Genomic DNA, 14904 nt, shown 5'->3' on the forward strand with positions numbered 1-14904 from the left:
TTGAGATTTGCTTGTGCTTTGTAGAAGTGTGAGATGCAATTCTACTGATTATTGAAAGTTCACGGTGATGGAATGAAGTGGTTGCTATAGTCCTGGAAGGTTTACAGAAAATACTGCAAAGTGCAAATGCCCATAGAATATATTAATAGTAATTTAGAATCCCTTAATTAAACCTTAAAATTTCAGTTTGTTCTGCATTTCTATTATAACTTTATTACTACAGTAGCATAGGATTTTGGGGTGTGTTACTTTTGTGTATTGTAGCAATAAATGATTTTAATAATACAGATTTCTCGAGTGATTCGCACTCCTCGTGGAAATGCTCTTTTAGTTGGAGTTGGTGGCTCAGGAAAGCAGAGCTTGACAAGACTAGCATCTTTCATAGCTGGCTATGATACATTCCAGATAACGTTAACAAGGTGAGCAGTAATAAAAATGTAAGTAAATTGGTACTTGGTGTTTGAACTCTTCCTATAAATGACACAGACTCTCAGTCTCTGCAGTGAGAGAAAAAGCAAGCTTAACATAGGCTGAGCATGGCTGCCTAGAATGAAAAGGCATGAAAATATTTTGAGACTTTCTAAATTTACTTGATTTTCTACCATATTTCTGAGCTTTTACCATATTTGCAGAAGAAAGCTGTTTTGTGTGTTTCACAGGAGGAGGAATATTGACAGTGTCAAGTTATCTTTACTCTGTCTCTTTACACAGTACACTAAACTGTACTGGAAGTATTTGTAGGTGGTAACTATCCATAATGCCTTTATGAGTTTATCTTATGATATTTGAAATAAAGCCTGTGTAAGGAATCCTCCCTAGTGGTTAATTTGGTAGATCTTACGTATATCTCAGTATTTTGACAAACTCTTCAAGAATATTTTGCTTTGTTTCATATTGTTCAACCCAATGTGGTTTCTTTTGAAATAACACAAAAAAGATGAAAAAAAATTACAAATCCTTCTCTGATTATTTGAGACTACAAGTGCCTCCCAAAACAAAAAGTCCAGAACAGTTCTGGGGAACCCTTACACCTCAAGGCTTGTAAAACCAATGTGTGCACTGGAAGAATTAAAGAAACTATCATGATTGACTGGTCAAAGGTTTGAATCAACATGATTTGAGGAAAGACTCATCAAAGATTCTGATGAAGCATAATCCTGCCTTACAAACTCATGGAGTTCCTTAAGTGGGTCAACAAACAAACACAGAAGTGTGATCTCATTGATAAAATTAAGCTCTGTGCTTTTCTAATTTCAAGTGTTTATTTAGATCACATCTAATAATCTGTGCCAAAATACCTCTGGGAAAATTTTTAAATCCTTTTTGTATAGAATTGCTTGCCCATTGTTAATTGATAATTTCCTGTTCTCAAAGATAGTAATTGATGGATTTTGAATGGTTTCATTTAGTTCACCAAGGTAAAAGATAAACATAATGCTAACTCTATGTGTATGACCAAATATTTTTTTCAGGTCAGTATTTTTGTCTAATTTGGTTAATTGACCAAATAACTCTTCCAATAATTTTTCCCCCCTGTGGGTGAAACAAAAGGGCAGAGAATATTTGAGTCTTCTCTGTGTCCATCTCTAACTTTTCTGGTGACAGCAAAATTATTATTTATAAACCCATATCACTGAATCAAAGAATTGTCATGTTTGGAAAGGACCTCTAAGATCACTGAGTCCAGCCATGCACACAAAAAAGCCCCAGACAAACACAACCAACCACACACACTGCACCAAAAAACCCCCACAGAACCCCCACACCTAGGCCACTAGAGCATGCCCGAATGTATGGAACCTTGCCTTGGTGATTTTGCTATCCTTGCTGAAACACCAATAATTGTAATTTTGATCATCAAGAAAAAATAACAAAAAAATATTATTTTATTTCCTGAATTTATTCCCCTTCCTAGTAACAGGAACTATTGTACAATTTCTGTTTTTGAGGTTATACATGAGATAATTATGGTTACATAAGAAACTCGTAGTAAAGTTGCATGCAACTACTTCTCTGTTTTAATTCCCAGTGGGCATGCTAGAAACCTTGGCTTTTATTGTCCTCCTTTATCCATTCAGAGAAGTTATTCTGATGTAACCTTGTGTATTGGGTTTGCTTGGTGAGGTTTTGGTAGAAAGGGGCCTGCAGGTTTTGCTTCTGTGAGAAACTACTAGAAGCTTCCCCCGTTGTCTGAAAGAGACTGTGCCAGACAGCTCCAAGATGGAAAGAAAGCAGGAAAGAGAATAATGGATTAGTTATTTGATGTCAGACTTTGAAATAAGCTGTCTTACAACCTTTTGGATCTTTTGGAGTGAGTCCAGAGGAGGGCCATGATGATCAGGGGGCTGGAGCACCTCTCCTATTAAGACAGGCTGAGACAGTTGGGGTTGTTCAGCCTGGAGATGAGAAGGCTCTGGGATGACCTCATACAGGCCTTCCATTACCTGGAGGGTGCTACAGGAAAGCTGGGAGGGACTTTTTACAAGGGCAATGATAGGGCAAGGGCTAATGGCTTTAAACTGGAAGAGGGGAGATTTAGGTTAGACATTAGGAAGAATGTCTTTAGCGTGAAGGTGCTGAGACACTGGAACAGGTTGTGGATGCCCCTTCTCTGGAAGTGTTCAAGGCCAAGTTGAATTGGGCTTTGAGCAACGTGGTCTGGTGAGATTGGTCCCTACCCATGGCAGGGGGATTGGACGTAGATGATATTTAAGGTCCCTTCCAACCCAAAAAACGAGTTTATGATTCTGTAATTCCTAATCTAGATGAATATTCCTAGACTACACCCCTTTACACTAAATTCCAAGAGATTGGTTCTTATTTAACTTTTCTCTGGTTTCATTTATTTATTTATTTATTTATTTTTAACCAGAAGCTCTTCTTTAAAGGCAAGAATGTTAGTAGAATTGTCCTTTTTTGTAGATCGTACAGCACTTTAAACTTGATGGAAGATCTGAAACTCTTGTACCGAACAGCAGGCCTGCAAGGGAAAGGCATCTGTTTTCTTTTTACCGACAATGAGATCAAAGATGAGTCATTTTTGGAGTACCTGAACAATGTTTTATCATCAGGAGAGGTAAGATGCCTTCTCATGATAATTTTTCTGCTTTACAAACTTTATAGTTCTGAAGTAAAATAACTGAATTTCATAGATTATTCTTTTATATGAAATCTCTCGTGCTTTTTATCATTACAATATTATCACAAATGGAAACAATCCATTACACCAGGTTAGTGTGACACAAAAATATTGTATAATTTTTAATTATAATTATCAATTAATTATAATTAAAATTATTAATTATTATTAATGAAGACTTATTAGGTCAGACCCTTTTAAATTAATTGACAAGCTGTCAGGGACATAAGAATATCTTAAAAGGAACGGAGACTTGAGGAACATCATTGAAGTACAAGAAAATAGTTAGATTAAATATCTCATTGGTTGACAATTAGTTTTTGTATGGTAAATGTGTGTCCAAAATGGATAGAACAGGTTATGTTTACTTATTTATTTATTCTTCAGGTGTATTTCAGGGTGATTTCTACTAGTTATTAGAATATTCAGATAAGAAGAAAGCAAAGCCATTCATGTGAGATAGTGGGTTTTACTTTGCAGCAAGTTAAATTTCAGTGTGTTTAATGACATCACTTCAGTAAAAGCTTTGGTTTAAAGCAATGGAGTGGGTCCTAATAACTTCAGTGTCTGAAACAGATGTCCTTTCCCGAAATGCTATGCATTAAAAGAACCTTATTCCATATACTCAATTTTTTAATCATCTTGCAAAGTGTGAAAAAAATCTTCCTTTTTCTCAAAGGTGTCAAACTTATTTGCACGTGATGAAGTAGATGAGATCATTAGTGACCTCATATCCACCTTCAAAAAGGAACATCCACGTAGACCTCCAACTAATGAGGTTCTGTATGATTACTTCATGACCAGAGTCCGTCAGAATCTTCATGTGGTTCTTTGCTTTTCACCAGTGGGTGAAAAATTCCGAAGCAGGGCCCTGAAGTTCCCTGCTCTCATTTCTGGATGCACTATAGATTGGTTCAGCCGATGGCCCAAGGATGCTCTAGTGGCAGGTAGGTGTAGGTTTTGTCTTTGCAGATAATAAATTCTGTGATCAGTGGTGACAAAGTTGCTTTAATTGCTTTGAATTTTGTCAGCATATTGGTAGAAGAAACTTGCTTGGTTTCAAAATTTGATATAGATGTATTCTTCTTTAAAGCTTGCTATATTAATCTGTTGTAATATTTCTAACTGTTGAAATACTGATAACAGAGGAAAGCTTTGAACACAGTTGGAAAAAAAAATCCCTTTGAATATGGCCTAAAGACATTAGTAAAGAAGGCAAAATACTACTAAAGATGATGATTATTAGTGACTGGGCCTGTGATCAGGCATACAGAGGAAGGTTGTGCTTACTCAGTCTCTGGTAGGTAGCAGTTAGAAAAAAAGCAGTTACATGCTTTAGAGGTGAAAAAATACCAGATTCTTGGCTATGCTTTTTGCTGAGAAGTGTAGAATAATGTTAAGAATCTCATGATGGACAATAAAGAAGATTTGGGTTTCAGAAGCTGAGTGAAAGCTGACGTATCTTGTTGATGCAATGGGAGAGCATTTTCCACGTCACAGCTGTCAATAAGTTGGTTGATAATTGGTTCTTACACTTTAAATTAAATTCGCAGAAGACATCAAGAATATGTATCTCAGATTGCCAATAATATTGTATAAAGACTTCCAGAGGTGTTCTCTACTTTGCAACTATTGTCTGGTGTAATCAATACCACCTTTTAATATACTACATATTGGATTGTGAAATGTTAAAAAGAAAATGATATTTAAAGTTCAGCACATACAGAACGAAACATGTATGAGTCAGTGGTGCACAGATCAATGGCTTTTAGCAGATGCAGATTTGAATTAGATGAAATATTTCTCTTTTTCTTGGTACACAGGCTTTATATTGCCTTTTTTATAAACTAGGAATTCTTCCTGATATTTACTTAAGCTTATGTTTTTTCTTCTTTCCTAAGTTTCTGAACATTTCCTGGCCTCATTTGATATGGACTGCACTGCTGATACAAAGAGGGAAATTGTGCAGTGCATGGGGTCATTCCAGGATGGAGTGGCAGAGAAGTGTTCTGATTACTTTCAAAGATACAGACGTTCTACACATGTGACTCCCAAATCCTACCTCTCCTTTATTCAGGGATATAAAACCACATACAAAGAAAAGCATGCTGAAGTGCAGACATTAGCAAACAGGTAAACTGCTTAGTTTACTACTATATTTCTGTAATTTCTTCCCCAGACAGTTATAGTTCTGTTATGCTTCATTTTAATGCATGGCTTGTCTCTCTGCACTGTAAAAAGATTAATTTTTATTGTGTTTCTTAAAACTGTGAAAAGCTGTAACTTGATCAAATATTACAGTTTTTCTTGGCATAAAAGTTAAAGACTATTTTTGGAGGGGGAAAAAGGGCAGTGATGTATGAAAAAGCATGGTGATGGGGAAAAACCCTAACTTAATGTGAATTATTCCCATGTATTTTTAATGAGTAAAAGAAAACATCTACGTGTAATTTCATAACATATTTGCAATAGCATTAAATTTACTAGAGAAGAACTTTTGTTTTCTTGATGAACAGTTATGAAGATATCTTGATATTCCTATAAACTGTGTAAGAAATACCCTTTTTTTTTGTGATCACAGAGCCTCATTTAGGCTGCAGAGGTTTTTACTTGTAGATTGTTAAAGTGGTTTTGATATATTTCTCCTTTTCTGATACTTTAATAAACTAATTAAGGCTATTTTCAGATTTATCTTAATGTCAGAAATACTCAAGTAGAATTAAAATTAGCAGTTAGTGTAGCAATTGGTATCACCCTTAAGAAAAACGGTCTTCTCAATTTTGAAAGATTGACACAAAGAGCTGGAGGCCTTTGAGAAAGACTCAAAGTAGTTTATTTCACTTTGAAACATTCTTTGGCTTCAAAGCCAAATTGAGTTAGACATCTTTAGTTACAATCTGGGCAAAGACTTGTAAAACAGACAGGTCTGGTCTGTTTTTCTACCTTCTGATGCCTCAAATGTTCCAGATTAGTTCATGCGTGTCAGTGTGTTCCACTTAACCTTAGCTGCACAGGCTGAATTGCTTTGGCAAAGAGGTGTTACTCTTTATCTGTTCTTCTGTATTTGTTTAGCTGTTCAAGTACTGCTTAGCCTTTGCAATAGCAGTCTCTGTAGAGTCCCCTGGAACTTGTCTGAAAAGTCCCAAGTGTGGAGTTATATTTTGATTTGAAAAAAGCACCGTTGAAGCGGCATTTTAATGCTGGATGAGCAAAATGTTATCTCAGTTCAACTCTTTTGGTTGGTCTTGATTTCAATATTTTGATATTATTAGCCTTTTCAATGTCCTCTTCAAACAAGCAACAGTGATTTGAGATATTTCTCAGAATTCTAATGATCAGAAAATACTTTTTTCTCTATTATTATTATTATTTTTCTCTATGTTAGAGAAAATATTTTTTTCTCTAAGTTCTTAGAGTATCAGGTTGGAGGTCAACAGGAATGGTGACATATATGGAACGAAACTATAGGATTTTTATGCAAGGATAAAGACATACGATGTGAGTTAGAAGTGGGTAAATTTTCAAACCACAGACTCCCACAGACACTTTTGTGAAAATTCCTGTACAGGTTTTATTTTTGCTTATGTTCATTCTGATTGGTATGATTCATTCTATTGATGGAATAAAATGGAAAGGGGAGTGTAAATTACACAGGGAATTGCATTCTTCTTCGCTTAATTTTAAAATCCAGAGTGAATACTGGACTGGAAAAACTGAAAGAGGCCTCTGAGTCAGTGGCTGCTCTAAGCAGAGAGCTGGAGGTAAAGGAAAAAGAACTTCAAATTGCCAACGAAAGAGCTGACATGGTATGTACAGCCTTCAAAGTGTATAGTTTGATGTTTTTTGCTCTTTTTATTTTTTCTGTTTTGGAAAGATAAACCGAGTAAAACTAAGTTAATTGCTGGAAAAAAAGAGATATCAAAAACTTACAACAATAATGAAAGTAATCTTGCTTGAGTTTTATGGTTCTGGAATTTAACAGATAACATTTTACAACAAAAATTAATTAATACATTCTTCCAACTAGATGTTTTCTTTAATATTTGGTATGTGTTTTTTTTCATATTCTAGGTATTGAAAGAAGTTACTGTAAAAGCACAGGCTGCTGAGAAGGTGAAGGGGGAAGTTCAGAAAGTGAAAGATAAAGCTCAAGCTATTGTAGACAGTATCTCAGTTGACAAAGCCATTGCTGAAGAGAAGCTGGAAGCTGCTAAACCTGCTTTGGAAGAGGCAGAAGCAGCCTTACAGGTAACTACTCAGACTGTATATAACATTTTATTTTGAAAGAAGACATGATTGCAGGTGCAGCACATAACTCATCAGTTTACAGAAAATGTATACAAAAAAATATGAGTATTTTGAGGCTTTTTAGGTTCAGGGTGATTTCTGCACACCCCTCCCCCCCCCCCCCTCTCCCCAACACAAAAAATGAAAAGATTCAGAAAAGGCCAATTTTTAACTTCCCTTTGAATCTATGGCTGATGTACCATGTGCTGCAGGTTGATGTTAGACGAGTAACTGAACGTTGATAGTATTATAAAATAACTTGTGTGCAATGAGTGAAGCAGTGCTTTCCATGTAAAAAACAGTTATAACTCCATCCAAGTCTAAACCTTCATAATCTTCAACATACTATTTTTATACAGGTTCTTTAATAGAAAGATACACTCTGACACTCTGCCTAGGTGAGACCTCACCTGGAGTACTGTGTCCAGTTCTCTGGCTGCCAGTATAAGAAGGAGGTGGACCAGTTGGAGCAAGTCCAGAAGTGGGCCACAAAGATTACCAGAAGGCTGGAACACCTCTCCTATGAAGACAGGCTGAGGCAGTTGGGGGTGTCCAGCCTGAGGGAAGAGAAGGCTCCTGGGAGTCCTTATAGTGGCCTTCCAGTAGCTGGAGGAGCCTAGAGGAAAGCTGGGGAGGGGCTTTCTACAAGGTCATGGAGTGAGACGACAAGGGGTAATAGCTTTAAAATGGAAGAAGGTAGATTTAGGTTAGACATTAGGAAGAAATTCATTAGTGTGAGGGTGGTGACACTGGACTAAGTTGCCCAGAGAATTTGTAGATGCTCCATCCCAGGAAGTGTTCAAGGCCAAGTTGGATGGGGCTTTGAGCAACCTGGTCTAGTGTGGTTGCTCCCTGCCCAAGAAGGGGGGTTGGAACTAGATGATCTTTAGTTGGAACTAGATGATCTTTTCAACCCCAGACCGTTCTATGATTAGTGATGGAAAAAAGATTAGTTTTTGTTGATCTTGCATAGTATTTTTTAATGTCTGTTCAGCTGACTATGTAAGAGTCCCATGAGGCATTTCTGTCATGAACAGCAGTAGTGTGATCTGAAGTAAATTTAGTACTGGAGGCTAGTAGGGAGCTGGCATCTCAAGAAATAGGAAAGAATGAAAGAAAACCATGAAGATAGATATACCTCAGAGGTTGTTATGTAGCTTTACTGGAAGATTTTCTTTTTCTCTTGAGAGGCTGCCAACAGTTGTGATGGTTAAAGACTATCGTGATGTTCCTTCATATCAAAGCCTACAAAATCTAGTATAAATAAATTTTCATGGGTCTTCTGAATGAATGACTTCACTTTGAGGGAGAAGTGCTAAAGAATCTCTGACTTGAAGGGCACAATGGAAATCTCATAATTATTGTGTGACTTCACAATGGGGAAAGGTAGTTTGGCTTAATCTTGAAATGCTTGCATTTGCTGTAATAAATTGCTTTGTTTATGTATAAAGGAGAGAGGAAAACTATCAGAAAAGCAAGCTTATCATCATTCATCTATGTTTTTTGAGCATGCATTCATTCATTCAAAACCTCCTTTAAGCAAGAAACTTCTCTGTAGGCTTGATCTTTCAAGACATTAATCTCACAATTATTATGGGTTTGCAAGCTTCCTTCTTGGGATTTCTACAATGGAATTCTGCTTGCAGCAAAGATAAATGTCTATTAAAATATTTGATAAATATAAAGCTGAGTTCCCAGAGGGGAAAAATAAATAAATAAATCAGTGGTTGGTTATTTCAGTCCATTTTTTACATATTCTAGGACTGCTAAATATCATGTTAAGAGACAGATAGGTACAGATTAGTTTATAAGCATTTTTAAATGTATTGAGATTACCTTTTTAAGGTTTGTTTGAGTAAGAATTGTCACGGTTCAGTAAAACTTAGTTGCACTTAGCCCTACAATAATAATGGAACATTAAATGCACAACTAGAAGTAAATAAATACGTAATTTGAAATTAAGTGCAACTCTTTTGTCACAATTTGGATTGTAGCAGAAAAAGACTGGGTTGAATTTCCTGAAAGTCACTAAGAAACACCAGTTGAAGTTTCCACAAAGATACCTGGAAAAATCCTACTGAATTATCAGGTGCACACTGGACCCAACAAGGAACAAAATATTGAAGAGATACTAGAGATAGTCAGGATCAGGATAATCTGCAATAATTTACTTTTCTTGAAGTATACCCTCTTTTTCAAGTATAAACACAAGTAATTAAAATTTTCCTTTGTGAATCCCCAGTGAGGCATATTCTAGGCTAGAAACGTGTCATAACTCCTGTAAGAACTTGTTGCTTTCTGTGTCACTATCATATACACAGACTGATTAAATTGCCTGTGAATAAGGAAAGCTTTTGATGACAGTTTTGTCTGTTATGGGAGTGGGTCTGCCCATCAGCAGTTGCCATGTTTCAATGTTTTTTTTCTCTGTGTGTGGTGCAGTATGCAGTATTGCTCAAACTAGTGCTTCTCTAAGGAGATATCTTCAGTAGACTTTTCTGATAGCCCTTTTTGATTCATGATGTACACTGGAGTGATGAGATTATTATTCATTTTCACCCCAGGGTTACTTGACCTTACTTATTGGGACCTCAGTTTTCATACGTGATTATAAAGTATTAGTTTTTCTTGCAGGCCTGCTTCTACAGCAGGAACATTCCCAGTAAGACGAATCAGAAGGTGCAAATATATGCATATATCAGGCCTTCTTACTCGTTTCTTTAATTCACCTTCATTTGTCAAATATCAACAAAATGTATTTTCCTTTCTATACTCAGTTTCTGTCAATAGGTTTGCACTTCAAAAAAATAGGTAAAATTTAACATTTCAGGATGTTTCCATTTTGCTCTTCCCCCCCAAACCCCCCAAATTTTGCATGGTAGTTTTAAGCTTTTAGCACTGCTTTGTAGGTGGCTGAGCTGATGTTTCCCAGAAGTTAGTAGGTAGTAGTGAAAATCTGGAGCGTCCTTTTAGGTTAATGCTTTTTAGAGGTAAAATTACTCCAATTAAAATAATATGATTATTTTTTTTCATCTCCAGTAGATCAATATTGTTAATTAAATTGTGCTCTGTGTCTTATTAAATAAACAATGGCAGTAATTCCTTTACCCTTTGTTTTAAATTCGTAGACAATAAAACCTTCAGACATTGCCACTGTCCGCACGCTGGGTCGACCTCCCCACCTCATTATGCGCATCATGGACTGTGTGTTACTGCTTTTCCAGCGAAAAGTGAACAATGTGAAGATTGATCAGGAAAAATGCTGTACCATCCCATCATGGCAAGAGTCTTTGAAACTTATGACAACAGGGAACTTCTTACAGAACCTACAGGTGCTTGTGCAACCTTGGTTTTGAAATTTTTTAATTTAAGGATATTGGGGACAGTGTTTTCTCTGATGTTCATGGGAGAACAAATGTACAAGGAGAATCAGGCACACAATCGATCTGAAAAGTTTGGAGTTTAAAAATAAGTGTGTCCTAATGAAATAAACTTGAATCCTTCTGGCACAGTCAGGTCATAAATCAATTATAGTTTCTCTGAAGTGAGACAATTAAATTACTTGCAGTGACAAATGATTCAAAGCTTTAAGCATTTGGTTTGAATAGCCATTACTTATCTGTTTCATAAAAGGTGAAAAAAACCCATTTTTTTCTGGGGTCTAACTTTTTATTAATTTTCAGCAGTGCAACTTGTGCAGTAGCTTGCAAAAGAGTAAATAAAGATTAGGATGTACAAAATCAGATTTTTCAGATTTTTATTTTTTTTTAATTTAGGGTTTTTAACTCCATATCATGTGTCTAGGGAATGGAAAGAGTAACTGAAGAATAAATTAATCTTTAAAATTTAAATTGTTATTAATCTACTCATAATAAATTCTACCTTGTTTTGCCCCACTGAGTGGTATTATATCTGATTTCTGGATTTTGAGGAGTTGACTTAATTAGTCTCTTGTTCAGTGGGAAATCACAGCTGGCAGGCTGGACCAACTTTGTATGGTTAGTAGTGCCATAGATGACGTTTATGTAGTGTTTATATTGCATCTACTCATAAGGATTTTTAATTTACTAAAGGTCTTTTCCATTTAATTGCCTGAAACTATTTGTGCTTCAAGGAACAGCTATTTTTCAACTTCATCAGTGATGATGGACTTTCATGATACCTTGTAGATAAATTTTTAAAGAAAATTAAACTTATATAGAGTATTTGTCCATCAAAATAAATTTGAGGGAGAAAACTGAGAACTTTTGGGGATGAAAAATGTAAGAGAAGTTTTTTGGAGAAAAGAGGGAGTCAAAATAAATTATTAAAATTGAAACGTATTCCACTAATGAGATGAGGTAATTTAAGGAGAAGATGGCTGGCTTGCCCTTTGATAGGACTGTCTTGTAGAATTATGTTTATGAACCAAAGCTAAGTTTTCCATTTCTTTTTGAAGATTGTTAAGTTATTTATACAACATTACGGAACATGAAATTTCAAGCAGGATGTCTGTGATACTTTGTATCAACAATTAACTGTGTAATGGTAATAGATCTTGTAAGTTAATGAAGATCATAAATGGAGGCAGAATTTTTTCCATTTTGTAAGAATATAGAATAGAGTGGAATTACTCTGGCAGGCTCTCGAAGATGCATGAGACAGAGAACTTCTTAGCTGTTTGTAAGTAACATTTCTGATCTTGGTAGTGTTCTGCGTGTGATGAAATAGATATATTTATAGTTTACATGTATTACTTACGTTATGCATATTGCACTTTTACAAAAAGCAATTTCCAAAGGACACAATTAATGAAGAAGTGGTAGAACTTTTGAGCCCATATTTTGAAATGGTGGACTACAACATTGAGACAGCCAAGAGAGTATGTGGGAATGTTGCTGGCCTTTGCTCATGGACCAAAGCCATGGCTGTATTTTTTTCCATCAACAAGGAAGTATTGCCTTTAAAGGTAAGTCTGTAAACCAGTGGGAGGAACACAAACATGCTTTGCTCCTTCTCCTTCCGACCTGTGTGCAGATGATTATTCTGGTAGAAACATCAACTGCCTTGTCCTAGCTGGTGCATGCCTCTGTAGGAACTTATTATCTTGAAAATAGTAACTCTATATTTAAATATATTTCAAATGTACTAACACTTCTAAGCTGTCAAAATTATGAAATAGATTGTGCTGTTTTATGCCTCTGGGCCCCTTCTGAATGAGACTTAAGCAGATGTCACCTGCTTTAACTCACTATTGCAATTGCTTTACCTCAATGGAGAATTAAATAGGAAAAAACTTGAGATCTTGGTCTTTTAATTCTCAGGATCTCAGTTCATAAGAAGACTGCAGAGACTTTGTTCATTAGTGTTATTAAGAGAAAAACAGGCCTAAATAATTGTTAAAAGTTAAGAACAAAAGTCAGGAAGAACATGGTTAAGGGTGATTTTAATGTACAAGCTTGTATTTATAATAGGAATGTCTGAGAGGGAAGTGAGATTTGTAGTATAGAGGTACTATCTTTCATTACACAAAGTACATTGGCTAGAGAAATCAAATAGTCTTATAGTGGCATCAGACATTTTTGCAATCCAGAAGAGACTAATAATGTTTGTGTTAGATGGAGAATGGTTGATATCTCCAGAAGTTTTTCTAATTCTTTTTTTTCTATTTGATGTCAGAACAACTGCGTGACTGCAGCTGCCTGCAATAAGAAATTAGATTCCTGTAAAATTAAATAAAAGTTTTTAATGAATGAAGAAATCTCTACTGAGCTGTTTGATTTTGAAATGTAATACTGTAAAACTCTCTGATACACATTATAGCAAAAGCTTTGAGGTGTTATATGTATGAATACACTTTTATATTTGTGTACTTCATAGGCTAATTTAGCGATCCAGGAGAATCGCCTAACCACTGCTATGCTGGATCTGCAGAAAGCTCAAGAAGAACTGAGTTCCAAGCAAGAGGAATTAGATATTGTGCAGGCAGAGTATGAAAAAGCAATGAGAGAAAAACAGGTGAACTGCTCTTTACATAAAAGAAACTAATTGAATGTTCTAGAGGCTTGCACCCTTACTTTAAGGAAAACTTAATGTTATTAATTGCAAAAGGATGTTGATGGACAGAAGATGAGAGATAGATACTATTTGGATACTGACTCTCTGGATCCCACCTCTCTCCTCTACTGATCCTTTTCCACCCAGCCTCTTAACTCCCTAAAAACTATTTTATGTGGATTATTTGTTTAGCTCCTACTACTGTAACATCAAGTTTCATTAATGTATGTTTTCTGAGTATAATATACTTGAAATTCTGAGCAGAATTCCCCAGGGGTTACAGGTACCAGACATTTCACATATTATTTAACATGTATGTGAACATAAAAGTTAAGATCAGAAATATTAGAAAGTTGAATCACATTTATGACAGATGTTGATAATTTGTCCTGGCATATTTTTTCCATCCTACTTCCTCTTCTCTGCACAGTGATATGAGTGTTGCTTAACTACTCATTTAATTAAATGTAGAGATTTTTCTGCCCTATTACATACACTACTATAAACCGTATTTCTTGGTGTATGGTTTTCTCTAGACTTTGCTTGAAGATGCCGAGCGTTGCCGTCATAAAATGCAAACTGCTTCAAGTCTTATAAGTGGTTTAGCAGGTGAAAAAGAGAGATGGACAGAGCAGAGTAAAGATTTTGCCATACAAACCAAGAGGCTAGTGGGTAAGATTTTATTCATGCCTTTGAACTTGGAAGTTAGTTGCTTGAGTTGTAATGGTTAGTGAAACTGAAAACATTGAAAATGTCAAACTTTTCCTTTGTAGCTTAACTTCCCTTTTTCTAAATTGAGTGTAATTATTATCAATTCTCTCTCTAAAGCACTGCTAGGTAAAAAATACGAGACTGAAGTTAAATATGTTTAAAAAAATACAGTAACTGAGTACTGTGCATGGGCTTTTTTTACTTGATGTTTATGACATCCAGTGCATACTTGGGATGATGATGTTTGAACTTGGCTGATGTTTGTAGACAGTAGTTCAAAGAGAGTGATGTGTACACAAGTGCCAATAAAATGTCTGTAACTGAGAAAAAATATGGAGCAGAGAGACATATTCAGTCACTGACATTTATTTGTAGAAATCAGTATTTTGAAATGCAGTCACTGATATTAATAAAATTTTTGTTTCTTAGAAGTTAATTTTTATTAAATATGGACTTGGAAGCTAAAATACTTTGTAATTTTGCCTTGAAAAAAGCAGATATTGTTTTGTAGGTTGGATTGTAGGAGATAGGTTGTATTCTATTAGCTTATATAATATATATGCTTATTTTTAACTTATTAGAAATACAGGATACCTTCCACACACACTCATAATATATTTTTATAGATAACTCGAAAAAGTCTAATAAATATTACTATAAACATACAGTATCTTCTTCAGTCTGAATCCCTGCATTCTGACTTCAGAGGCACAGCCCTCCCCCCCCCCCCA

The 14904-nt window shown here is 35.5% G+C and overlaps 1 protein-coding gene across 1 annotated transcript in view; it reads left to right on the forward strand.

Moving 5' to 3' along the window:
* Window positions 1–14904, forward strand: part of DNAH5 (dynein, axonemal, heavy chain 5) — a 113720-nt gene that overhangs the window by 76074 nt on the left and 22742 nt on the right. Inside the window, exons 53-62 of the mRNA XM_010005105.1 lie at window positions 289–419; window positions 2923–3076; window positions 3819–4086; window positions 5041–5272; window positions 6831–6945; window positions 7211–7387; window positions 10555–10758; window positions 12195–12374; window positions 13286–13423; window positions 13999–14134. Of these exons, the coding sequence (XP_010003407.1) occupies window positions 289–419; window positions 2923–3076; window positions 3819–4086; window positions 5041–5272; window positions 6831–6945; window positions 7211–7387; window positions 10555–10758; window positions 12195–12374; window positions 13286–13423; window positions 13999–14134 (1735 nt within the window). The remainder of the gene's footprint in view (window positions 1–288; window positions 420–2922; window positions 3077–3818; window positions 4087–5040; window positions 5273–6830; window positions 6946–7210; window positions 7388–10554; window positions 10759–12194; window positions 12375–13285; window positions 13424–13998; window positions 14135–14904) is intronic.

The sequence above is a fragment of the Chaetura pelagica genome, unplaced genomic scaffold, assembly GCF_000747805.2.
Source record: "Chaetura pelagica isolate M959 unplaced genomic scaffold, ChaPel_1.0 scaffold219, whole genome shotgun sequence".
Lineage (NCBI taxonomy): Eukaryota > Metazoa > Chordata > Aves > Apodiformes > Apodidae > Chaetura > Chaetura pelagica.